The sequence below is a fragment of the Acyrthosiphon pisum genome, chromosome A3 (genome assembly GCF_005508785.2).
Source record: "Acyrthosiphon pisum isolate AL4f chromosome A3, pea_aphid_22Mar2018_4r6ur, whole genome shotgun sequence".
NCBI lineage: Eukaryota > Metazoa > Arthropoda > Insecta > Hemiptera > Aphididae > Acyrthosiphon > Acyrthosiphon pisum.
The window spans coordinates 35,221,550-35,248,879 of record NC_042496.1 but is presented as its reverse complement, the minus strand read 5'-3'; the positions used below and the strand labels follow the sequence as shown (position 1 = coordinate 35,248,879).

At 31.3% G+C, this 27,330-nt stretch overlaps 1 protein-coding gene across 4 annotated transcripts in view; it reads left to right on the top strand.

Moving 5' to 3' along the window:
• The first annotated feature begins 699 nt into the window (after positions 1 to 699).
• Positions 700 to 27,330, top strand: part of LOC100160775 (gamma-aminobutyric acid receptor subunit beta) — a 66,376-nt gene continuing 39,745 nt past the window's right edge. Inside the window, exons 1-3 of one of the 4 annotated variants that reach the window (XM_001947090.5) lie at positions 701 to 1,294; positions 13,837 to 13,934; positions 22,734 to 22,801. In XM_001947090.5, the coding sequence (XP_001947125.2) occupies positions 1,197 to 1,294; positions 13,837 to 13,934; positions 22,734 to 22,801 (264 nt within the window). In that variant the 5' untranslated portion in view covers positions 701 to 1,196. Of the gene's footprint in view, positions 1,295 to 13,836; positions 13,935 to 22,733; positions 22,802 to 27,330 lie in introns of all 4 variants that reach the window. The other 3 variants (XM_008184788.3, XM_003244409.4, XM_008184789.3) reach the window with 3 other exon arrangements.

The following is a 27,330-nucleotide window of genomic DNA, read 5'->3' as shown; positions in this document are numbered from 1 at the left end:
CCTTATATGTAAAAAAAAACTCTTGAACTACTCTTTCAAGTTTTAATAGCAATGATAAATTAATGTTTTCAAAAAATTCATCTGGTTCCTAATTGCTTACAGTACCTACCCAAAGAAGGTTACCTACTATGGTTAAAATAAGTTGCTGCCGCTATCGCAGGCCACTCCTAAAATAGTGTGAAAAACCCGATTGTATGAAAATAATAATAATAATAATAACACAATGGTCCTAAAGTGTGCTTAAATTGTTTTACTTTAAATTTCAAAAATCAGAATTTGAATAAATTCTTTACAGGAGGAAAATTTTTATGAGATGGGATGAACATGCTTTCAGGTGGATCCACCATGTATTATTATGTCGTATTTCTTCGGTTTTGCGTTGGGGGTGGGGGAGAGGGTACTTGTGTCGTTTACGTTTAGAGATTTTGGTCGACGGAGACGCGCCGGAGAGTGTGTGTGTGTGTGTGTGTGTGTGTGTACAGTGCTCGCGGGCCGAGAGAAGTTTAACGACAACGCGCGGGCAGTGGCGGCAGGAGAGGTCGGCCCGTTGAATCAATACGGCGGCGGCGTGCCCGGCGCGCCGAACGGTGGCCGCCGCCGCGCTTGTGCCGTATTTCGCGTATTCCGCGGCGGTGCGCGCCGGGCGGCACCCCTGTGGCGGGGCGGGCGTCGCCGTACGCCGCCGCCACCAAGCAGCTGCTTGGGGGTAAGCACTGCTCGAATGCCCGGAGATCTCCGGGAACGTTCGCACCGGAGACAACGCACGGCGGACCACGACGCGCACACGACCACTGTTGTTGTTGTTGTCGCTAATGTTGTAATAGCCGTTGCCGCCGTCACGTAAAATTCGCCACACTCGTCGAATTGGTTTTTGCTATTTTTCCTAGAAATCTTTAATCATCTAATCCTTAAAAGTCGACCCAAAACACGCACGCAAGACGCCTTTGTTATCATAAATTGTATTTTTCCGGTCTGGTTTCTTATTTCTGATTTTCCGTTCGACCATTATGTAACTCGCCCACACCGACAACACAGACGACGACGTCCTTCTACGCGTCCGCTTGACGGCTCACCGGCGGGCTGCTGCTGAAGACGAGGACGAGGACGACGCCGAAGACGGTTAAGGCGGCGGCGGCGGCGATGGTGACGGCGTGCTGCTGCTGCTACGACGACCACGCCGCCACGCCCGAGCCGCGATGACCGGCCGCGCCGCGCACACGGTGACCACGACGGCATGGCTTGTGGCCTGCGTCGCCTTTATGGCGCCGATGGCGCCGCCGGACGCGCACGCCGCGTGAGTACACGTCATGACGATCATTTTGTTATTGTTGTTGTTGTTGTTATTGTGTCGTCCCTTGATATCCGGACAAAGTGGGAAGGGTGGGTCAGCGATCTACGGGCGGCTGAGATCCTTAAAGTTGCGACTTGGCATTCACTTCTGTGTCGTGTGTCTTTTATTGTATCCTGATTGGCCACGTTGTAATCTGTGCCGGATCTAAGACTTGGGAGGCCAGGGTGCAGTAAACACTAATATTGGAGGCCGCTTTAAAAAAAAAATCTATTTATAACTACCTATACAATATAAGTAGTACATATTATTATTTATGATGCATTAATTATACTATGTTCTTTGGTGTTTTATAATAATGATTAATGAAGATGGTATTAAAAAAGAAAAGTTTGAATTTAGTACTTCATTAAATTGAGTCGGAAGTATTGAAGTATAGTGATAAAACTGAGTCCATGTAACAGTTTAGGATAAGCGGCGGTGGTTAATTTCTTATTTATTTTTTTCGATCATAATTCACACTATACCTAGGTAGTTAGAAAATGTATTCCCAAATTTTTGTCTAAAAAAAAAATTCAAAATTGAAGGCCCGTGCATTGCAGTCTCTCCCTAAGTCGGACACTGGAGGTCTTAATCACGGTATCGTTCATTAACCACAAACTACCGGTAAATTTCCAGAGTTGGGCCGATCTTAACTTTTGGGGGTTAATTTACCGCTTTAATAATTCTTATGGGTATAGGTACAATATTAATAACGTAATATACCCAGACCGTGGTATAGGTTAAATGTTTGTTGGTCGCTCAGCCAGAGATTACGTTTGAAATCCATAAAACCACTCGTCCAACCCCACCCAGCCTTCAGTTCAGACTGGCGTTGACCGGTCAACATAATAATATTATTGTAATAATGATAACACTCTGTCATGTTGTACTTACACAGTTCGCCACATTCCATAATAATAGTCGGTAAATTACCTTCTGCGTCTTATATACCCGACCACCCTCATCCACCCACCATGAAAATTCACCGTCAACGGTACGACTTTTGTCGTTGTACTAAACGTAGGTACGTCAAAGTCAACGCATCGCATTATAGTATATATTATCCCATGTCCGTCATATATAGTCACCTACCTGTCAAAGCTGTCCATCAGATATCACAATAATCACGTGAAGATGTACATAGCGGTCACCATATTGGCCAAAATTAGTTGTTCCTGAGAGGTGTACTCTCTTCTCAAACGTACAATCCGAGTAATTAGCTCCCTTCAAACGTATAAAATGATCACTGGTCACTACCACAAATAATAAATATTAAATAATAATTTTTGATAAAACGGAAAAAAGTATAATTTTACAACAAAAAAAACTATATTGGGGGGGGGGGGGGGGTGAATAATTACTTTAAATGCAAATAATAACAATTTACAAAGGTCTAAGAATATTGAAAAGACCATAGGTATTTTATTTGATAAGTGTTTTAGACTCAAATAATTGTACATCTCCTTTGCTTGGAATTGTTTTCTCGTATAAATACAATCTACAATGATTTATTGAATTTATTGAATTTAAAACGGTTCTCTAATGCAAGCTCTCGATATTTTATAATTTAATTTTTAAATAACGACAGCTTCCCCTACAATAAGTACAATAAGAAAATAAGGAATGTTTGTCAGTCAAAATATCTATATTACCAAGCAAATATTCTAAATACATATTATACAATATTAATTTTATAATTTGGACAGTATAATATTATTATTATGAGGAAAATAATATTACAAGATAGGCTTGGACAACTTTTGAGGAGGTAAAGCCTTCCCAACCGTCAGTGAACGTTTTAATTCAGTATAGGTAGGTAGGTAGTATTTTTAATCATTTATAAAAGTTACAACACTTCAGAGTGAAGTTTTCTTCTTATTCACTAAAATATAACACGGTGTATACCAATTTCGATAAACTTTACGCCGATGAAAACCTACCCAAATCCTAACGGACCAATGCACGTTAATATTATAGTTATATGTGACTGCAGTATGCGTGTATATTATTATTATTATTATTATTATCATCATCGTACAGAGACGCTGGTCGGAAAACCTACGCTTTTATTTAACGCCCGCTGAGTGCAGTTGTAGTAGTTGTATATCGAAGAACAATAAAAACGGCGGAAATATGGGTTTAACCATGCCTGCACCGACTTCGTACGTCGTTGTTGTATTATACATATATATAATAACTATTATTTTTGTACGTACGCGTTATATACCTACATAATAATAATAATATAGTCCATTCAAAGTGTGTATGTGTGCCCGCGAAAAATACTATTGCCCGTGTAACGGATGTTGGTTTTTTCCCCGTTTTTATATTACCGTTCCAAATCGTCGTGAGCGCACCACACATGCACACACGACCCTCCGCCCAGGCGGTTTGAAGAGGTTTTTGAATATTTAAAAACATTTACTCTGTCGTTTTCCATTGTAACAATAATAATATCTCACACACACTTACCTATACAATGATAATAATAATAATAATAATATAATATAATACACGTTCGCCTGGGGACGTCTCGTTGCTGCGTTCGGCATTTCGTATGATATTTATAATATAATTATGTTTATACAACACACCGACACGCACGCCACACAGACACACGCGCAATAGTCGGCCAGTCGGTAGGAGGTGTATTTGAAAAGGGCATTTTTTTAACGACAAAATTATACGGTGACTCTGATTAAATAATACCGTGCACAGTATATTTTCAATAATATAATATTATTCTGATTTGTATAATAGAAAATTAATAATATTGAAATGAATAACCTGTTTGCACGGTGTAAGCAAATCCAGCAAAAGCTCACTACGATAAAAAGCTTTTGTAAAAATGAATTTTTTTTCATCAAAAAAAAAAAAAATACTTACTATAATAACACCTTTTCACACTAAATATACGAGAAAAACTGAATGTGAAATAATAAATATTATTCGCACACGAAATTAGACACCGCTGAAACGTTGAACGCCATACTATTATTGTATATAAGTATAATATAGTGTCGCATAAACGCACATTATATCTAAGTGTAAAATATTGTTTTCGTATATTATAACGATATAAAACGCATGTCTCATAATTGAATAATTATTCCATTTAATCGTGATTGATGTAGGTATATATATTATCTAATATTATATCAAGAGAACTTAAGAATGAATTCTTTAAAAGCTTGTAAAATTACTGTCAACAACTCTTTTCTCTTGAAGTCGACGACTCTTTTCTTCTAAACCTAGTAAACTTTAAGTTATCACTCATTGCCTACCAAGGTTCGCGATCCAACGTAGTCGGATTGACTACCAAGGAGGCTGAGTTGCATTTACTGTAGCGAGCTATTCCCAAAAGGAGTTGAACAATCATAATTTTTTTAAGAGTTGTCATTTTTTACCGTCAACGAGGTGCGCGGGATCAGCTAGTTTATTTATTTGTTGACTGTCAATAATCATTGAAATCATCAATATTGTCTTAGCAGTATTTAAATGCGTTAAGGTAATTTCATAGTCATTGTTGTAAATGCACTAACGAAATATTTAATTTTTACAACATTCCCTGTATATTGTCTATTGATGCATAAGTATTGACAATATCGTCTATTAATATTTTGTATATTTAATGAAATTATATTGGCTATTAATTTACATTATTACCTAAATTACATTATATTATATTGTATAATATACAATATAATATAATAGTATATTACATATATATTACATATATATTATATATGTAATATACTATTATAATATACGTATAATTATACGTATTCAATTCACAAATCTCTCTCGGGGTGGATTTGACAGAAGGGATTATGGCAGAGCTTTCTTCTCCGGCCCACCTAGTGTTCTATTTTTACACATGTTTATTGATTGAGCTTTTTGATAACTTTCAAATGTTATACGTTATACCGCAGTTACTTTTAGTTGTTTTGTTGATCGCTGTTGTAGTAGGTACATGCAGTAGACATAATATATTATGCAGTGAATAAAAAGTGATAAATCGATGGAGAGAGATTATAAAATACTTTTATGAAAAGTTCTATTGTTTTGAGTTTCGAGAGTAGAACAACTGATAATTTCAATTGTTTACAAGTTTGTCTGTTTTGTTTTACGAAATTTGTGGCTGTTTATAAAACCTTACGTCTCACGGTTACAATAATATAATATTGTAAAAGTTGTCAGTTTCCTAAAAACTTATCTGTATTCGGCCGTCTCTTTGAGAACGATCTCAACTTTGTGCTACAGAATATACGCGGTGTATATAGTATTATTCTTTAGTGTAACAACATTGTAATATTATTACAGTATAAACGATAAAGTTTTTTTTTCTCGCCAATGAATAATAAAAATAATAATAAGGCTTGCAAAAATAGCTACTATATAGTATAATATACGACCTTAATATTGTATGGAATTAAGTGGCGTATCGGTAAATACGACGATCCCCACCTTTCAACCCACCGCACCCGCATGAAATTCCCTAACACCCTTCACTTGGCGCCAACGACACGTATTGTACGGTTATATTCGATCGTAATTCGCACAACACGCGAACAACACCGATCCGTCGCCGTTTTCGATCGCATAATAATAATATTGTTATGCTATTTAAGCTGTTATTATTTACATTTTATTATTCGTGTATGTCGTGACATGTCTTATTAGGATATCATAATATGCTCATAGCATTATTAATTTGTAGGTCACGTGTTGGGGGGGATTGTGAATATAATATTATATAATAAATAATCGCTCCGGACGGTCTCTTTATCGTCGTATTAGATATAAAGTGTACGTTGTATTATAATAATATTATATCGTATAGAATCTGATAAATTATTATAAATTTATAACATTATATTTATCATAATTTATATTGAACGTACACACGAACTTATTTCGAGCGATTGCATACATTAAAATATAAAGATCATACAAATCATTATTGTTTCGTACACTATATAATATCGTACTACTTTGACGGAATATTATTACTATTATATTATTATCTCGTGTCAGGGCTACTATACGTCTATACGGCAGGGTGACATTTTGGAACCACCATTGAAACGTCGTTGTATATTACGTCACCACCACCGGTTGCAGCTGGGTGTAATGAGCATCGCAGGTCGCACGGGAGGGTGAGAGGGAGAAACGTCGTGTAACGATGTTATTAAAAAATAAATAAATAAAAAAAAACCACCCTGAAAATAAAACGCATTTTGTCTCATTAAACGCCCAAGGTCGTCCGCATGTACATTCGTCCTTGGCCCGTCCCCCACAACTAAATCGCAACGTACTTTGCTTTTCAACTTTCCGTCGTGAACATATATATATATATATATATTATATTATGTTTAGTCATACCATAGGCGTCCAATTACCGTTTGTTTTATTTATTGTATATATAAATGTATTTTGTTTTATTTCAAACAAACGCCGGGCACGTAAAAAAAATATATAAAACATCATAGGTACTGCAGGCTGCTTGGAATCGTTTTCGTGTCGTAAACATTTTTATGGATTCCAACGAAGCGAGGAATGTATTAATATATTATATAGCTTAACAACGATGTGTTTTTATCTACATATGTATGTATATGTCTTTAGTCGCTATTTTTGGAATATGAGGAGAAAGATCCCACACGGTATCTTTGTTTTCGGTAGGAAATCGGACGTGATTGCAGTTTAAGTTGTAAAGATACCTATAATTCGTTGATTTCCTCTCGTTCCCAGCGTATAATGTCAAACGGAATACGCTTCAATTATTATTATTACGTCACAAACGTTTTTCATCATAAAATCTATAAGTCGTTATTATGACATAATTCAATTACTAACGCTATAAAGACTTCCTTCTCTTGCCGATTTTTTTAAAATGTCGATAAAAATTTGAGTAGAAATGGGCTTCTATATAATCCCATGATGGTACCTGCAACATATTTTTAATGATTAGAAATATTAAAAATATATTTTTTTTAACTGATTTTATTATAAAACTTGTACAATATATTCAAACTGATATTGTTTTCTTTATTTTAAAACCGTTATCCGATAAGATATAGGTATGTAATATCATAACATCTGGTAAACGCTTTCAAGTACCTATTAATAAAAATCTATTCCTGATACCGGGTAGGTAAGATATACCTATGTATCTTCTTACTGTATTTAAATATTATTGAATAATACAATTATTAGCTAAATGTATAAACGAAATGGTTACTATAGGTATTATAAATTGTTATCTATATAAAGATTATACAGATTGATTCAACAAGCATAGTCACTCCCGTATTTTTTTTATTTTAGTACATTAGGTATACAATTATTCAAATTATGATTTTTAAATTTTTCGTTGTACATAAAGACGGTATTTTAAATTATTTAGATTTTTTTTTCATTCAAGGAGTCTTCTGTAGTGATAAAATTGATTTTTTTAAATGAGAACCACACTTTTTATTGTAAATTGAAAAGTTTTACGTGTTTAAATGACAATTTGTCCTGTACTTCTTGAGTTTTTAAACTTGTGAACTCAAGATAATAGTCCATGACAATAGATTTAAAATATATAGAGGATATAATGATTTGAACATTCCAGTATATAATTGATACGAATGTATTGATATTTTATGATTTGTATACATTTTTCTAATATACCTAAGTGTTATCTAGACAAAATACTACATATATTTTATTGAATGTTGAGTTTTATATTTTCGAATACGATTACGATTTCAACCCCTCCGTATGACTTGGAGGCATCGGCGTATACTTTATGATAGTTTTTGAATTCATCAAGGATCTCATAGACATTATTATTGTATTATAATATTATCATTTTATTACTGTTAACATTTGAACTTGTACTATTAAAAATATATTGTACATGGAACTGAACTATTTAAATTTAAATAAATAAAATATTATAAACTTTGAAATTCTAAAACCCAAAATTATTAAATAATAAAAGAGAATTCCGTTCGTGAATTTATTATAAGTACTGTATAAATGTCTATCTGCACACATTGATTCCCCAAACACTTATAAGTCATGTTAATAATTTATTGCCCACTGTGTAGTTACAAGTTAATCATATTATTTAGCGGTGTTTATAAATCCGTCATGTATAGGCATTGTCAGTGATTGACACGCGCGTGATTGTGGCTTTAAATATTATAAAGTAGCGACAGTTTAAAAACGAAAAATTTCGCCTGAACAATATAATATCATACTATATTAACATAATGAAGCGGTTGTAAAAACTCACGTAGACGGTTTCTGTGTATGTATACAGAGTGGTCCCATAAGCGTGCGCAGAATTTCTAGCAGGGTAGTCATATACATAAGTATATAAAACAATAACACACGCACATATTACGTATATATTATAATATTCATATTCACGCCTAAGTTATAAAAACTAATTTGGATGGGGTAACCTCATTTAACTAAATTTACCGTAGGTAGTAAAAAAGTATTTTATGGTTGGCAATCAATTATCATAATAATAATATTTAATATTGAGGGGGGCCGGTGGGAGTTCGCAGAGTAGTCAAGTGCCTACCATGACTACCCCGTGCGCACGCTTATGAGTGGTCCACATAATGAGAGACCCACATTAATCATTATTTATGAAAACTCTTATGTTTCGATAAAATTTATTTTACCTAATTCTTAGTCATTACGAAACAGTTTTTTTTTAAATTATTATTATTTTTAAATTACAGCGCACACATTTAATTTCATATTCTGAAGCAGCATAATATAATTCGGAGTATTCCGTTGTATAGAAATCTAATTTCAAACAATTAGTTTATTTATTATAAGTATTTAACATTTTGACGAATGGACAAGGTGGATCGAAATTTTGCAGGATTCCCTGTAACCCCTCCACACTGCTCAATTAAATTTAAAATACTTATAACTTATAAGTTATAACTCATGAATTACTCGTCCAAAATTTGATTTGTATAAGTCAAAGTATTCCAAAAAATATTATGCTTTGGAATAAGAAATTAAAAACGTATGCTGTCATTAAAAAAGTAAGTACCTAAAGAATTTAAAAAACAGTATAAAATATAATTTTTTTTAACAACTTAAAATTATATAAAAAAATATTTTTTAAAAACGTTAATAGTTTTTGAAATAATGAGTGTCTTGCGTTTAATGAATCACCTGGTGTATATATATTGTATTCTGAGTGCTTATGATAAATTATTATTTTTTTTAACGCGCGCTTTACGCGATGTTGTTGTTGTTGTTCTTCTTCTTCTTTCAGTTGTACTTTTTGCGTCGTTGGCAGTCGTGGTCCGTATATTAAGTTTTGCCGGGAAGTAGAACGAAATAAAGAAAAATAATATATAAGAGATATGATAAGAATAATTTATATCGAGCTGCAGCAGACCGTAATATTATATTATATATATATATAAACGTGCAGGATTGTGTCGCGGCCTTGTTTATTTTACTGGTGACCTTTTTGTCGAGGGTTTCGGCTGTGCGGAAATTTACATAATCACACACCGTTCAAAACGGCTCGAAATCATATATATTTATATGTGTGTGTGTGTGTGTGTGTGTGTATACACCGAACGAGCGTCTTTTCGCTTAACAATTTTTTTGCCACCCCGAAAAGTTTTCATCTGCAGAGACGCCACCACAACGGGGTCGACGTCGCGCACGCCAACCAAAACGTCATACAATATTATATGTTATATAATTTTAAATTTCTTTTTTTCTTGTAATTTTCTCTCTTTGTCTGCGTTCACCGCAAATTGGCAACGAGGTCGTCTTCGGCGTATGGACATAATCTTATACACGTGTATGTGATTTGTCTATATATGTATATTTATATATCATAGGTACGCAATGTGTACGCATTTCCCTTTATCGCAGAGTTTTCGACGACGCCATCGTAATGTACGGGGTGTTACATTTAACGTAAGGCGCACTATCGCCACATCCAAAACACTAAAAATTTTCCAAATATATCATTCATTTACATAGTATTTTTAAGTCATTTTCTACGTGAATTTTTAATTTTATATTCTGGAGCAGAATATTTTTTGGAATATATTGATCTAGAAATGTCAAATACGGGACAACAATTTATTAGTTACAATAGTAGGTATTTAATGTAAATATGAGAGGAATAGTAGACCAACATATTAACTTCGAAAAACTTATGACTCAAACTATATAGTATGTAGCCATCCAAAATTCAAATTTCATTGACCTATATCAAAGTATCTCAACAATTTTTGTTAATATTATATTCTGTTTCGGAATAAGGAGTTATAAAAATATAATGATATACTTTTATAAAAAAAAAGTTTTTTCAAAACACTTAAAAAATATTTTCAAAAACGTCGATAGTTTTTGAAATAATGAGTGTTTTATGTTAAATGTATCATCCGGTATAATAATAACATACAAAGCGATATTTCACTGGTATTTTCCATCTTCGGCAACTTTATTTTCTGTTCAATAAATTTGTGAAATTCGATTTGAAAATAATTCATTTCAATCAATTCACATTCAGAGTCCAGAATATTTACGTAAATATTTTAAAAGTAGATTTGTTATTTATTTCCGTTGAATATCTCTATTCAAACTTTATATTGTGGATTCAAATACGTTTGAAAGCTTGTTTCGGCTGATTATTATTCTCTCTTATGTAGACATACCCACTGGGAACACATAATATAAAACGAAAAAGAATGTTCTACCTCCCCTAAATGTGATGTCCGCGATTTACGCAATCCATTGACGTTTATTGCACGTACACACATATTTTTATATTATGATCCAGTGAGGCTCAATCTACGCACCTATTAATTACTACTTAATATTATTGAAATTATGTTCAACCCGAGCTTATACAAACGCATAAGACAATACATTGATGAAATAATTTTAATTAGTTAGTATTTTTTAATATAAGAGTTAATTAACTAGTAATAAAAATATGTAAAGGTGAGAACATTATAATATGTGTTATCTTATCGGGTTATTTTATGCATCAAATTTAAAAGAAGAAATGTGAATTTTTTAATCGTAATATTTTATGGGCTTATAAATTATACAACTCACTTTATAGTTAAACTACAAACCTATGAGGAAATAAACAGGTACTTTTATAATATCTGTTATTTATTTACTACCCTATTTTATATATATTTGATGATGGCTGGAACATCTCACTCTATAATAATAATTGATGAAACTAAAATGGGTTCCACTAATCGTAAATTTGTCATGTGACTAGGAGACGAGGTATATCTAATACATATATAAATATAATAAAATAATCCATATACCTAATAATAAGTATACATTTTTGTTTTATATCTTCTTTTTATTATTATTCATATTATATTTTAATTATAATACTCTTCAACAACAATGATTATAACTTTATTGGCCATGAGTAAAGAACCTGGATAAAAGTCCTATAAAAACCATCAAAACATAGATACCTACCTACCTACTCTAAAAAATAACAAAAAAATGCCATAAAAAATGAATTTTTAACGCAACAATCCCATTAAAAATGACCAACATTTGTTGTATAAGCACACAACTACCATGTGAATAGGTTCTTCTATACTTTCTAAACTTAGCTAGGTAACAATAATACAAAACCAAATAGATGTATGTTCTGCCTCACTCAGTGCCTTAGCTAATCTGCAATCCAAATACTAACTGAGCCATTGGCTCTAATAATTAACCTTCTTTCCAAATCAAACAAATACATTAGACTCAAATGGACCCCAGGACATTGCTACATAAAGGGAAACGAGAAAGCAGATAAAGCAGCTAGAAATGCGATTAATAGTCCCGACAGTGAAATAATTCCCTTTTCTTCACTCGTAGACATAAAAAGAAATATAAACAAATACTTACTACATTTATTTGTAGAACACGACCACGGAAAATAAATTAGGATAAATTAAGCACTCTGTTGAACTCTGGCCCAAATACACTGATCCAAACAGAAAAAATGAGATAATTATTAATTGACTAAGAATTGGCAACACGAAACTCACACACGGACACCTTATGGCAAAGACAGATCCACCCCTATACCCAACATGCAATACAAACTACTCCATCAAACATATCATCATCCACTGCCCAAACTTCAACGAAGCTAGGAAAGACTTCAACATCCCTGACAACCTGTACGAAGCGATTGGTCCATTTCAAACTATTAAAACATAATTTTATATTTAAAAAAAATTGAAATGTACAATAACTTATAACAGAATGTATAAAAGTAATACTCATGTTAAAGTTAATTACCTGTGTAGCTGAAGTTTAACCAATAAAAGAAAAAAATAATAATACAAAAACAAAATACCAAACTTTGTCATGCTCAATAAATAAACAGTATACTTACTAGTTTTTGGAAATAAATGCGTTCGCGATAAATTTTCTACTAACCAACTAGGTACCTAATTTTTATTAATTGTTTGGTAATACGTACCACATCCAATAACCACTGAAGATAGTTAAAGAAGTTTTTTCATTCATATAATAATAGTACACAATTGACAAATTTTTGTATGAATGGAAAATACCTAAAAACTGTTAAAGTTATAATAAGAATATTTATTTTTATAATAGTTCGAGTTTACCATTTTACACTACAATCTTGTATAATATTTTTAGATGTGTACTAAAAACCAATAAAATTACCTGAAAACGCTGAAAATTGTCCCAGAGCGTCCAAAAAAATAATGCACTTAGCCGGACTTTGGCTGTATGTAAAGTATATGACAAATCTATATGCAATATTTTATATTTAACATTAGGTAGTTTTCGTTTATTGATTGTCAATAAGTTTATACAAAGCTGTCTGTTTTAAAAACTGTACCACTTCGATTTAATTTGTGGTCTCATGATTTGGCTCAGTTTATCGGGTATATTATATTGTTATATTTTCTTAATGTCTCATATCGGCGACACTCGCGGTTATATATGTTTCACTTCGAGTTGAGTTCTACAGGTTTGACATGTCGTTTTAAACCTTTGTGTTAAATTGTTGAACATGAATAATAGAATAGTTTACCTACATATTGTTTATTAAAACATATATTATTTGCGATATGATTACTCGAAACTAACCTTAATGGGGGAACGGGCGATTTTATGAGGCTCGCGATTACAATTTATAATTGGTATAAAAATATGGAATATCACATTATGTTAGTTGATAATGTTAATAATAAATTAATATACCAAACAGCGATGAAACTTAAATAAATTTGATTAAATACTTTGTTCAGAATTTAAACTGTAAAATGTAAATAAAATAAGGTGTACTGGGCCTTGACACCGAAAAGGTTGCAGACCCCTGGTCTAGATGATCGCACCACTGATGGAACGTCCTAATCTCGTCACACAGAAATTAATATTATTCAATAACCTCACTATACCCAGATACCTATAATATAAATTATATCGATTTATTGTTATTTCAGGGCCCCTGGCGGTGGTATGTTCGGTGACGTAAACATATCGGCGATTCTCGATTCGTTCAGTTTGAGCTATGACAAAAGAGTAAGACCAAACTACGGAGGTGAGTGTTGCCTTTTAACATGATATTATTATTGTTACACTAACCATAATATTATAAAATATTTATTATTAAATAATATCTTATGAATAATTTTGTTTAATTGATAACCCATGATATTATAATGTTTAAATAACTGTCTAATAATATTGAATATTTGTGGTGAAATCGTCCAAATCGATGGAGTATATAAATCATAATATAAATAATATTATGTTATATACTGCCAGCTATATGTATACATACGTAACTAAAGTGTAATGCGTATTTTCCACCTGACTTACGATGCACGAGCGTTGGTCTTCGTCACGTGAAGCAAAAATCGATTTCACGACTTCAGATCAATAATAATACAAAGCTGGCAGAGCAGGCCGTATAACACGTCTTATTATTAATATATTATGCGACCGTTCTATCGGTCGTCGCTTTATGTAAAACGCGATTACGCAAAATGCATAATATAGTAGGTATGAAATTGTACTATAAAAATAGATGATAAACTCCTACCTAATAATGTTCTATTATATTTAATAATCATATTATATTTCATTTTGTATACGTCATTATAATACGACTTTTTTGGATGCGATCGCCAAGATTCGATGGCTCTAAGCCGATGAGATATACCTAGGTACTGCCACAAAACACAATTACGTTATAATAGTACATATTATATTAAATACTACACAGCAGCTGCAGTTAAGTTACTGCAGTTTGCAGTTATACGTGATGAGTGTTTGTCACGACAATCAGACGCGTTTGACGGCCACGATCGTAGTAAATTAGTGTATATCGTCACAAAGGTGGGCAAGTTAATGAAATTAATTAACTCAAGTTGAGTTAAGTGAACACAATACCGTTAGTAAACAGTTAGTACAAGTAACAAATAACAAATTTAATTCACCAAGTTTACGAGTTGATGTGGAAAAAAAGATTTATTTAACTCAATTTAAAAACAAATCTGTGTACTTACTTTTTTAATTAGTACTTACGTAAAACACAAAAAGAATATATTTTAGTAGGTACCTACCTATATTAAATAATATTATTTCATTAAAAAAATATAACACTTATAATACTATAGTATTATATGATTTTTTATTTAATACCGTATACACATAGTAATATATTGTTAATGTAAGTAAGTATAATGCCATAAAAACCAAAAATTTCAAAAACATTTTTGATTTTATATCGATGGATAAACAAACGGATTGACAAAATTAAATCAAGTATTGAAAAAAAGTTAAATTATTAAACCAGTTAAGTTCATGAGTTAATTTATTATAAAATCAATCAACTATAGTTAAGTTAATGCCCACCTTTGTGTATAATAATTGAAGATATGTTATATAATAAAATATTATAAATATCATTGAATATCGATACGGTCCCGAGCTCTAAATATACGAATCAATCGTCTTATTTAGGGGTGACAATAGACACCGAGTCATCGCCACTCGCCGAACTCGTTGAAATGATGCAATATTATATTGCCAAGGCGATATTCGCCGTGTGGTTGTAAATAAAATCTCTAACGAATTTGCGAAAGTAAACGTTGCGATCATTCCGGAATACGATCTCGATAGATCGTCGTATTCGTCGTAATATTATTTATAAATTATAAAAAAATACGCCATAAAAACTGTGTATAAATAACCCACGGGCGATCAAACCCGATATAAAATATTATTGTCGATGTGATCGCTTGCAAAACTTTGTGCAACAAAAATATTAATTTACATACGATCTGATTTGATATTATTTCCCAGCGAACTCAGGTACTTTTTTGCTGTAATAACGATTAAATGTAGAGAACTGATTTGAAATCATTTACCTAAGTAATGAAAAAAAAATATTTAAAACGAAGAAGCAATAAATCACTTCGATATCAAAACATTTGCGGGTATTTTTCGTACAAAAATAATAATTTTCAGATTTTTGGTGACGATACCGTTGCGTGCATTCTGGATATTTTACTTGTAATTTGATAGACCGTTTCCGCATACATAAAAAAGTCATTGCACGTTGTTGTACCTACATTTGAATAATATTTAAAATGAAAAATGATAAAGTGCAAAGCTCGTCTATCGTAAAAAGTAACAAACCGAAGGTATACCTACATTAAAAATATATGTAATATTGGTCAAAATCGGTTTTAAACACAGGCCTTAGTTTTTAATATTAATCACTATCGATGATGATATCTTATTATTCTATGCAAAATTTTATTTTCAATCCAAATTTTTATTATTTTAATTAGGTACCTATGAATGATATTATTATACAAAATTATAAAACATAATCCAAATAATCAATTATATGCAGAACTTTAAGGACTTGAAAAATTATTTTAACAAAATATTATAAGTTCTAAGTTCGACTACCTACCATAACATTATAATTTATATGATTATTAAATAATTGGTTAGATATCTCAATGATAAGTAACTACCTACAGTTATATGAAAAAGTTGCATTAGGTATATTTTAATTTTCACATATTTTATAGGAATAAAAATGTCAAGATGTAGAAGGGGCGACCCTTGGACTGTAGTAGTGATGCAGGGGGCAGAGCCTTTAGAAAAATATAACATAAAATATTATTATTTTGTATGCACCACGTGTCATGACCTTTTTTAAAATGTTTGCACAAACTGTACCTGTAAAATTAAATTGGACATTTACCAAAAAAGGTGTTAAAATGGTAACCACCGTAGTAGCGTCGTTTCTGGGTTTGTCGATCCCAAACCGGTTGTTTTCGATCCCGTTTCAGTCCGTGGCCTATAAATAATACTATCATATTATAAATTAGATCGGTGGCGGTGGCCATGACCCGTTTTCGCTTTGCACAATAATTATTATTATGCCATGGCGGTGGAAACACACGCCGTTTCATACAAAGTACGGTTTCTACTGCATTTGTAGTGTAAACAATAATAATGTAGACGTGGTCGAGGTGTACAACATGTTATTATTCCATAATATTATATAGGTACACGCAAACCCGACCATGGAGAGAGTTGTGTGTCGTCGGCGGCGGTGGTCGAGTCAAGCGTGCACCCCGCGCGAGGGCGTATATAACCTCGCGGTGGTCCCACATCATCTTTGTGCCGCCGAAATCGATTTGACCTGTAGCGCCCGCCGACATCCCTTTCGGCCGCCACCCCCCCCATAGCCGCAGCCACCGCATATATATATATTATTGTGTACGTGAACAACTTTAGGTTTCAGCCACCCGCCACCGTTATATTTTTTTTTTCACTCCTACTTTTTTCCGCCCTTTTTTTACTGCTCGCAAAGTGCTACAGCTTAGAAGATCATAACGCGCCCAAATATATTGTATAGCATATTATTATTTATAAAACAACGTGCGATTTTTTCGCCAAACATTATTATATAATATAATATTTAAATCGGATTAAAACGCAGACTACGCGATGACGAACCGCTGATCAAAATAATATTAATAATAATAATAATTAATATTAATCATAGTTCTTACATAATCGCTGTCAAACGCATGATTTACAGGCACTTAGGTACATCATAGTACAAGTATGTGGCTTTGTGATCCACTCCCACGTTTTTTCGTGACCTTCAAACTAGCATTTCTCCTCTGGATTTTCTAAAAAAAAAATCGCTTGATTTACTAAAAAAACAGGATGATTGTTAAAGCATGATCACCCCTTTTCTCTTTAATTTTGTTCTAAATCTGATTTTTGAAACTTTTAATTATACTCAAACACAATGTTTTTTAATACTCGAGTTATTTTTACCATTTAAGGAGCGTGACGGAACAAAAATCTGTTTTTCAAACATTAACCACTCTTTTTTACTTTAAATTATTCAGAAGACAATTATTTTGAAAATGTTATTGTATTTAAATCAAAATTATCGATCGAGTAGTTTCCGGCTTATTAAACTTTATGTTCTATAAATGTAAATTTAATAATTGTCTAGTCGTGCTCTTATTAGGTATAGTTATTATTCAGACAATTACTGCACGCTATTAAATACTAATAGATTAATTATATAGTTTACACCTTGACTTAAATATACAAGGTTATTGCAATGGTACCCTCACTATATCATTTTATCACGTCAAGGAATTAAAATGGCATCGTAAGGGGACGACCTATACTGGCTATACCATGATTATATTATATCCTAAAATTATGGACTGTACCCTTACGCTGCCATTTTATTTTTGTTTGGTTACAGTATAGGCTATGTGCAATAACCTTGTATGTGGTTTACACCTTCCTATATCTTATCGAATCTTTTATCTAAATTACATCGTAAATCTATATAAACAAATAAATATTGCATAATAATATATTTTAGGTTATTTGTATACTATAAGCATATATTACAGTGGTGAACCCAGGGGGGTGGACTCCGGGTCCGGACCTCTCCCCCCCCCCCTTGGATTATGTCATAAATGTATTTTTATTTTTAAAAGTTCCCGTGAAATGTTCATCGAAATTTATTGATTAGATTGATTATTACTTATTAGTTATTAGATTAGATTTGGACATTAGGTATTTTGTTGATAACACGTCTAATCCGATGATAATTAATTGACATACATTGTAAATATAAATTTAAAAATGTAAATAATATAATTGTGTGTTTTTTTTTATTGGTCTTAAACTCAGCAAATTGTGTTTATTAAGAAATTAAATGTATGTATATACTCAGGAAAGGGACAGAAAAACAGTAGTTAAATAAATTGTTTTGGACCCCCCTCCCCCCTTGAATAAATCCTGGTTGCGCCACTGTATTATTATCCATTATTCTTAGTACATATATTACGTTTAATAAACAGGAAAGTAGGTAAGTAGGTACTCGTTTGAAGTTTAATATAGATATAGTTACATCAATATTTTCAAAAAAAAATATCTTCTAAATGACTTAAAGTAACAAAAGGTGAATCTAATTTTAAAATCAGAAATTTGTATCTTTTTAAAGAAGAAAGGGGATGAGCATGATCGGTGGATCGTCCCGTTTAATACTGTAGAATATTATGAGATCGTTGACAACTGCGGACGATTCTAATCATACATCTATGTCTCTTACTGCAGTGGTTTTCCAGAAATCGGGGAAGCGTGTTATTCGTTTTTTAACGTTATAATCTCGTATCATTGTTATCGACCGTCGTGGATGCGACGTTTTGAGGTCCACAAACGATTTTAATTGCCGTAAATTACTCGAAACGCTGCACTGATGATCAAGGGCGTTTCTGGATTGGACATTGTCGAGAGGGGCGATCGAAAAAAAACCGTCTACTACATTATTATTATGCGGTTTAATGCCCGAATAAACTGTCTATTTATGATACATATCTACCTATATTGTGAACCAACTGCAATAATAAAAACTTGTTCAATTATCTTCCTCGGAATCGGAAAAACGTAGTATCGATTTGGTGACTGCTTCAGAAATAAGTTATGAGCATTGTTATGGTAAAAACGCAATTTTAATAATTTTGCACAAAATATATGGTCGAAATATAAAGGATGGTTTTTTAAATCGTTATTAAAAATATACGAATACAAAGCAGTATTAGGTGATATCCGAAATGATAAAATTTTATAAAATTTATGAAAACCAATACATTACATAGAAATACATTTTTTTCAATCTTTACGATATTCGATAGCAGTTTTTAAGAATTTAAAACTACAATAACTAATCTTATAACATATTGACATACAGTATTATAACATTATTATTATGAAGTCTGAATCACATTTTTTTTCAACATTATATCGGTATCACTACTTGGTAGGTAGCGCCTCCCCGGATTTTGGATTCCATAGTTTAGGTTTTGTGGAGCAAAAACTTGTGTTGTAAAAATTGCGTACCAACTATATATGTCTATGTATATTTAGTTAGGTGTGGCAAAGTGTTTAAATTCGTTGGTGTGGGTGTTGAGACAATATTATACGTCTGATTTTTAGTAGATCACGCGTTTGGCCAGTCTGTGATAATAATATTATCATATACAATTGAAATCCACATTTATTATATAGATCAAAACCGACAACTACTACGTAAAATAATAATTGTACAGCGACTATTGTGAAGCTCGAGTGCCTATAATACGCAAAGCCATTATAATATTTTTATGGAGTGTGTTCAATATTCATTATTATAAGAGAAATTACATTATTATTATTATTATTATTATTATTATAAAACGCTACGCAAATAATCGAAATCAGTCGCACAATAAAATGTTTTGATATTCGCTGCTGCCGTGAGACTTAGTATACCGAATTATCGTTTACCGTACGTTATGGTATACCTATTGTATACAACAACAATATTAAATAAAAACCGAGTATCGCTCCAATTAGGTATAATAAATTATTATTATTTACACCGCAGCAGATCGATGTTATTAAAAAACGGGTTCATAACACATACGCAAACTGTTATTATTATAGTTCGAGCTGCGTCATGTTCGCTTTTCGTAGAGACGATATAGGGTGTTTTATCACTATTTATATTTTAATAGTGCGACGTAGCATAATATAATATGTTTCAGATGACATTGTGATTTTAAAAAACGTTGACGTCTCATGACACATCAAATGTATAGACTTGTAAATGTATAGAAGAAAGAGTTTATATACAATATTTTAAAAACAGATTTTTTTATACCCTATTTTACACGTATAACATAGGTAGAATATTAAACCAGCAGAATATCATGAACACGGTTGATTTATTTTGTATAAGATATTCAACTACGCACAGAGGTATATTATATAATTATATGTAGGTATTAAAATATTTTATTTGTGTCTCATAAATTTCGAAAAAGTAAACAGCACTTTAACAAGGAGAAAAATTCACAAGGAATCATTTTAATTTCATTCATGAAAATAGAGGCAATAAAATAATATTGGAATTCGATTCAGTTGTATATTATGAGAACTGACGTAAAACTAATATGAATATAATGCAATATAAAACCTTAAAAGTACATTTAACCTCAAATAGTTTTTAAAAAAATCAATGAAAATTAAAAAAGTCTATTGTAAACAAAATAAACTATACTGAATGCTACACATAATATATGTAATTATAGTTAACATATTAAAGTAAAAACATAAAATCAATATTTTAATTAATTAACCCACACATTTAAATAATCTTATCCAACCGTAACCATTTGTTTACTATTTGCCCATTTGTATATTGTGTACTACTTTACTGTGTACAAGGTATTTAAAAAATACAATTATCAGTATAAATGTCCATAAAATGCTTAAAAACAACGATAATATACAAAAAAGGTAGAAAATTAAACCTAGAGAAATATGAACGATAAAAAAAAAATAGAAAACGATATTCCCACAACTATAATTGAGTATGACACACTATTTACATTTATATCGTGCTGAGAAAGTTAAGTGTTATAAAAAGAGGAAAAAATCTAACTTGATAAAAATCCACAACCATCAACATTGGATTAATATTCGTTTCGATGTTATGTAGGTATATACTCGTAAGTAATATATTTATTAGGAGATTACGATGATAAATCAAGGTTATACGTACTCAGAGTTAAATATAGAATAATTTTCCACGACTATCCTCGGGGTGGAAAACGTTGGTTGAATACGCGATAGTAATATTACGATGCAGTTTAGTTTAGTGTTAACGACGGTTTCCCTTTTCGGGAACAGAATTCATGGCTCGGCGAGCGAGATTATTAAGCGATGAAAAATCGTTCGCGTTTATAAATCGATTGTCACGCGTTTGAAATTGCGCAATATGATATCAAAGTTCAAAATATAATCACAAAACGGTATAATATTATACTCAGTGTTTTCTTCCCTCTCGCGAGTTCCGACACGATTAAGCCGCAATACACAAACAATACACTGCTATATTATGAAATACGTCCTATAACCTTGCAGTATAACGTGGTGGTGTATTGTGTGTACAAGGCCGTACTTTGTAATGGGGGGGGGGGGGGGAGTAGGGTTCAAGATTTGGTTCAACCCCCCCAGAAATTTTTTCGGAAAAATCTTTGGAGTTCAACATCAGTTTTTGACGTGGATATGTTTTTTGGCAGGTACAGGTTTTATTTTGCAGGCCGATTTCGTGTTACAGTATCTTGGTTTTCCCTAGCAACCAATGCATAATTTCATAATTAAGTTACCATAGCAACCTTGATTTCATATTCTTAATAAAAATGGTTTGAAAATTGTAATTACGACTAGGTATTCTGAACGCTAGAAATCCAAACTAAGAATATGGCGTATACTGGGACCAGCACAAACATAATACCTGTTATTCATTATTTTTCTAGTATACACAGAAAATATCTAGTAATACGCTACGTTTTGTTTACCAAATATTTACAATCTACCTATGCCAAAACACAATAATCAAAAACATAAAAGTGGTTAATTGTTTAAATGATTATTGCACAAAATATGTCTCTTTAAACGTCAAATTGGGTTAACACTTATTAGTTTGGTACCAATGTTATTGTTGTGAGATTTGAAATTAATATGTTTGAATGAGATAATAATTTTTTTTAAATAATATTTCTTTTGCATCCTCCCCAACCCCCTCCCCACCGACAATTTGTTCTAAGTACGGCCTTGCGTAAATTATTATTGAATATCGCGAGAAAAAAATACACGGTTACCAATACATATAGTCAGTCTCATATAGTTTATAACTCTGCAACTCCCTTTAGAAAAAAATTAAAAATAAACATATCATAAAATATATCTATTCTACATAAACTTGTTTTAATGTACCGAATTTCAGGTACGCCAATTGAAGTCGGTGTCACCATGTACGTGTTGAGCATCAGCTCTTTGTCAGAAGTCAAAATGGTACACACAAAATATTTACACAACACAAAACAATCATGATTTTTTTTTTTTTTTTTTTTTTAATTTATATTTTGTGCCTATCAATAAATAGCGTATTACACCAAACATTTTTTTACGCGTCATTCTGTATTATTGAAAATAAGTAGTGTCTATACATATATTTCTTAAATAAGAGTTGCGTGATGTTTTGTACTATGAATTACTTAATAACATAATAATGATATTATTTTATTTCAAGAAAAAAAAAGTCTTTTTTTTGCGATTGCGATCTTCTTTCCGCTTTGTATTACCTACGTATTATTCTCCGCTAGAAAGAACGCTATAGAAGCACGCTGTAGAATCGTCGAGCATTTGATTTAGGCGTATTTTAAGACGTAAAACCAATTCATATTGATTTAGTACAAAATCAAACACCGGTTTTAACATGATATCATACACACCTCAACACATGTAGGTATATAGATTTCAAATAAAATCTATAGACAATCCAAATAGAAATTACATATTATATACGTTACTATATTGACTGTTATACCCATTATAATATATTTTGCTTTTTAAAATTATTTTTAATCATTATTTTTATCACAAGCATTGTGCTAATAGATAAGTATATAATAATGTTCTTATAAATAACACGAGTTGTAAAACTTCAGATGACATACTATATTGAGGTCATGGTTTGGGTATTTTAAGGAAGGGAAATTATATGATTATTAATTTAAAAATACTACAGAAATATATAGGTACTAGTGATATTAGTTGTAGGTAGTGTCGTGCATTATCTAGATAATAATATTTATATTTTATTTTAATTTTTATCTTATAATTATAAGTAAAAATGAATAATAGAAGTATCTTTCTGTATATATATCTATTTAAATTAAATTATCTGAGTTAAATTATCATATTATAATATTATTTAATTTTTCGTGACAAGATTTTCAATTTTATTTTTATATAACATTTTTTTTTCTGGGGGATGGAAGTGTTAATTTTATAAATTATTGGCGATTCGTTTATTTATTAGATATTTTTTTGTGCTTTACTCTATTTTTTTCAATGTAATTTTACAGTTAGAGTCATGCTCATACATTTTTGTCTTTAGAAAACTGTTTTTCATCCATTTTATGTTCAATTTACGATTGTTTGATCAATCGCTATACATCGGTATTAAATTACTAATTAATTATTGGTTAAACATTTTAATTATAATCTTATCATATCTATTGAACATATTATACAATAGACAAAAAATAAAACTATACCTATTTTTGTATAACTATAAAACACAGTAATATGTACTATATAGATTGTTTTAGAAGACGTGATCACTATTGCACATCACATATTATATATTTATAAACTGCATTTTTCTAAGAAAAATCATCAATATTATATAATATATATATAGCAATGAAACACTAATAATGCGGAAAACGGTTGCCGAAATGCGCTTTGATACATCGATAAAACTGGAACTCTACCGACAGCATGTTGTTTACAACAAAATCATTATCATTCATTTATTTTATTGTGCGTTGGTAGGTGTATCATAATATTATATAATTAGTATGCATTTTTTTTACACGTATTCATATTAGCATACGGCCTACCTGTATAACTGACTCGTGGAACATAAATTTTGCATTACACTACTCACTTCAAATAATATAATATTTTGGCCTTACGTAATTATTATTATTTTTGTTTTTTAAAGATATAAATAATAATAAACATAAATTTCCCTACGTAATACATACAAACACACATGCGTGCACGCATATAATATTACACACACACACACACACACACACACACATATTATTATTATTATTATTATATCTATCACGAATAAACACATTTAATATGATAAAGAAAAAGAAAAGTTACACGTAAAACGGTATCACGTGATCGCGTGCAAATAAATTTTCCCGGCGGGTGGCCGAGTAGATATTTCAAGCGCACAAATAAAAACGCCAAGGTATTTAATTCTGCATTCACCCCACACTCATATATTATATATACATTTATATATAATATATTATATACACGAGTACATAATATATAATATGTATATACCACCTATAATATATATATATATATACACACACACACCGGTCTCTGATACACGCTATATGCCTCGACGCCCCCGAAAACATTACAGGTGTCAGGTCAACGACTATGAACGCGAAAAAAAAACTTTCGCAACAATCGCTCTATATTATGTACATGCAATTTGTGCGTTTATCATAAAAGCGATCGCAAACTTTGAATTTTTTTTTATCGTTATTATACTCTTTCCGCGTGATATACGGAATTATTATTATCACTTTCGACTGCGATCATTCAAGTTCACGTATTATTATTATTATTATTATTATTATTATTACTATATACATTATATTATACCTACCCGCGTATACATTATGTACCCACCACTATTATTATTATTATTATTATTACGACGTACTATATATAGGCAGTAATATCATGTACAGTATACAATATTATCGCAATAAAAAAAAACATACACACACGCCACGGTACGATAAAAACTTGATTTTTTTTTACGCAGTAGGTAATTTACCTTCCGAGAACAATATTTATTGTTATTATTTCCCGTACGTGCGGTATATATTATACATACTTTATAATAGTGATCGTCTCTATTTGACGGTCTCCGTTTTCAAATTTGTGAACATAAGTGTACTTACTGTGATCAAAATATTTTATCTGTAGAAGTAGATGGAACGAGTTAATAAATATAATATATTTTTTTTTTTTTGAATTAAGGATTCTACAACTTTGGTCATTAGCCTAAAGGTGATTTTCAGTCGGTTTTTAGTATGGAGGAGGGTATGGTTTGGAACACGTGTATATGTGGCGAGGATTTGTCACTAAAAACCCGGGTAGTATACCATCTGAAAGCTAACTACACCGGCCGATGCTTGATCTCAAAACACGTTAGTGACTGAGGCCAACCACCGGGCCACACTTGGCCACATTAAATATTAATATATTATTATAATGCTATGAACTATCAAACCATTATTTTACTACCTAGTGGCTACATAATAGGCTAATCAAATATTATTTTTAATTTATTATTTCACTGGATATATTTTTGTTTAGAAATCCGTGTCTAACATAAGAAATATAGGTGATTACTAATTAGTAATAATATATTATGTAATCATACAATAATCGTTTAAAGTATACAAGAGCGTAAATGTGTACATTTATACCTCAAACCACTCGTCATGACGTTTAATTAAAATATATATATAACTTTGCGTGTGCCGTGTGTTACATAATATTAATTATTATACTCTGCAATCTGCTGTATCAAACAATCATCTTTGACTTATCAGTATAGGTATATTATTTTTTTTTTTTCAATACAATTGGATTACAACGTTAAACAATTTAATCGTTTTCGTTGCGTTAAATTTAAAAAAATAAAAGAAAAGAAACATTTGCCAAAATATTTTCGTGGAATAAATCGAATGATGTAATATCTAATATAATTCTTTAGGAAAACGACAGTGCCTCGCGTGTTAAATGACTTACAATTCAGTCAGTAATAATAAAATTAATACCTTTAACGATTTCAAAATATTTTCATCTACAGTCGAGTAACACACGAATATTTAGTAAAGAAATGTATTATTCAAACGGTAGAAACGCTTTGTTGTTAGCGTAGTAGGGTTGTTGAGCACGCAATATATTGCATAGTTGTTTCACGAGTCGTTATTATCATTGTTTTTATTTTATTTTTTTATTGTTATTTATCTTTTCACTTGTACTCTCTGGAAAAAAACACGTTAAGTATACGATGATAGCATACGTACACAATAAATTGTAATAGTGAAGGCTGCATCAAACAATAAAACGCATATCATATATTATAACAAACATAGGTAATCGTAGTAATAGTTAGCTTTTGTATATTATAAATTGTAATAGTAGGTACTTAGTAAGTTTAGGTATGAGCATAATATTAAAAAGGGTGATTCACCAAGCACGCTCACCCCCTTTTCTTGTTAAATAACGCAGTTGTTGAAAACCTGATTTTTTGGAATTTTTAAATAGACTTAAATACTATATTTTAAAATTCTTGGGATTTTATGTAAAGGAAATGTCCTGTGGATACAAACAGTATATTTTTACTACCGCAAGTTATTTAGGTGATTATTTTTCTGACTTTTCTAATTTTTCAAAATTTTAACGAGTCGTTTGGTTATATTTAACTTTATACTAAGGGTATTTATAGGTCCGTGATAATGGGTTAGGAAGATATGGGTACATGATGATTTGAAAATGGTAGTAATTCATGTTAATCGATCAACAATTATAATTTATAAAAATAGTCCAAGCATAATACTATGTCCATTATTATATCTATTTCTTATTTTTGTAAAACTATTTTCAATGACTAATAGTAACAAGTATAAACTTAGTATAAACATTTTAATAATTGAGAAGCTACAGGTTTGAATTTTGAATTAGGTGAGTAAATCCAAATT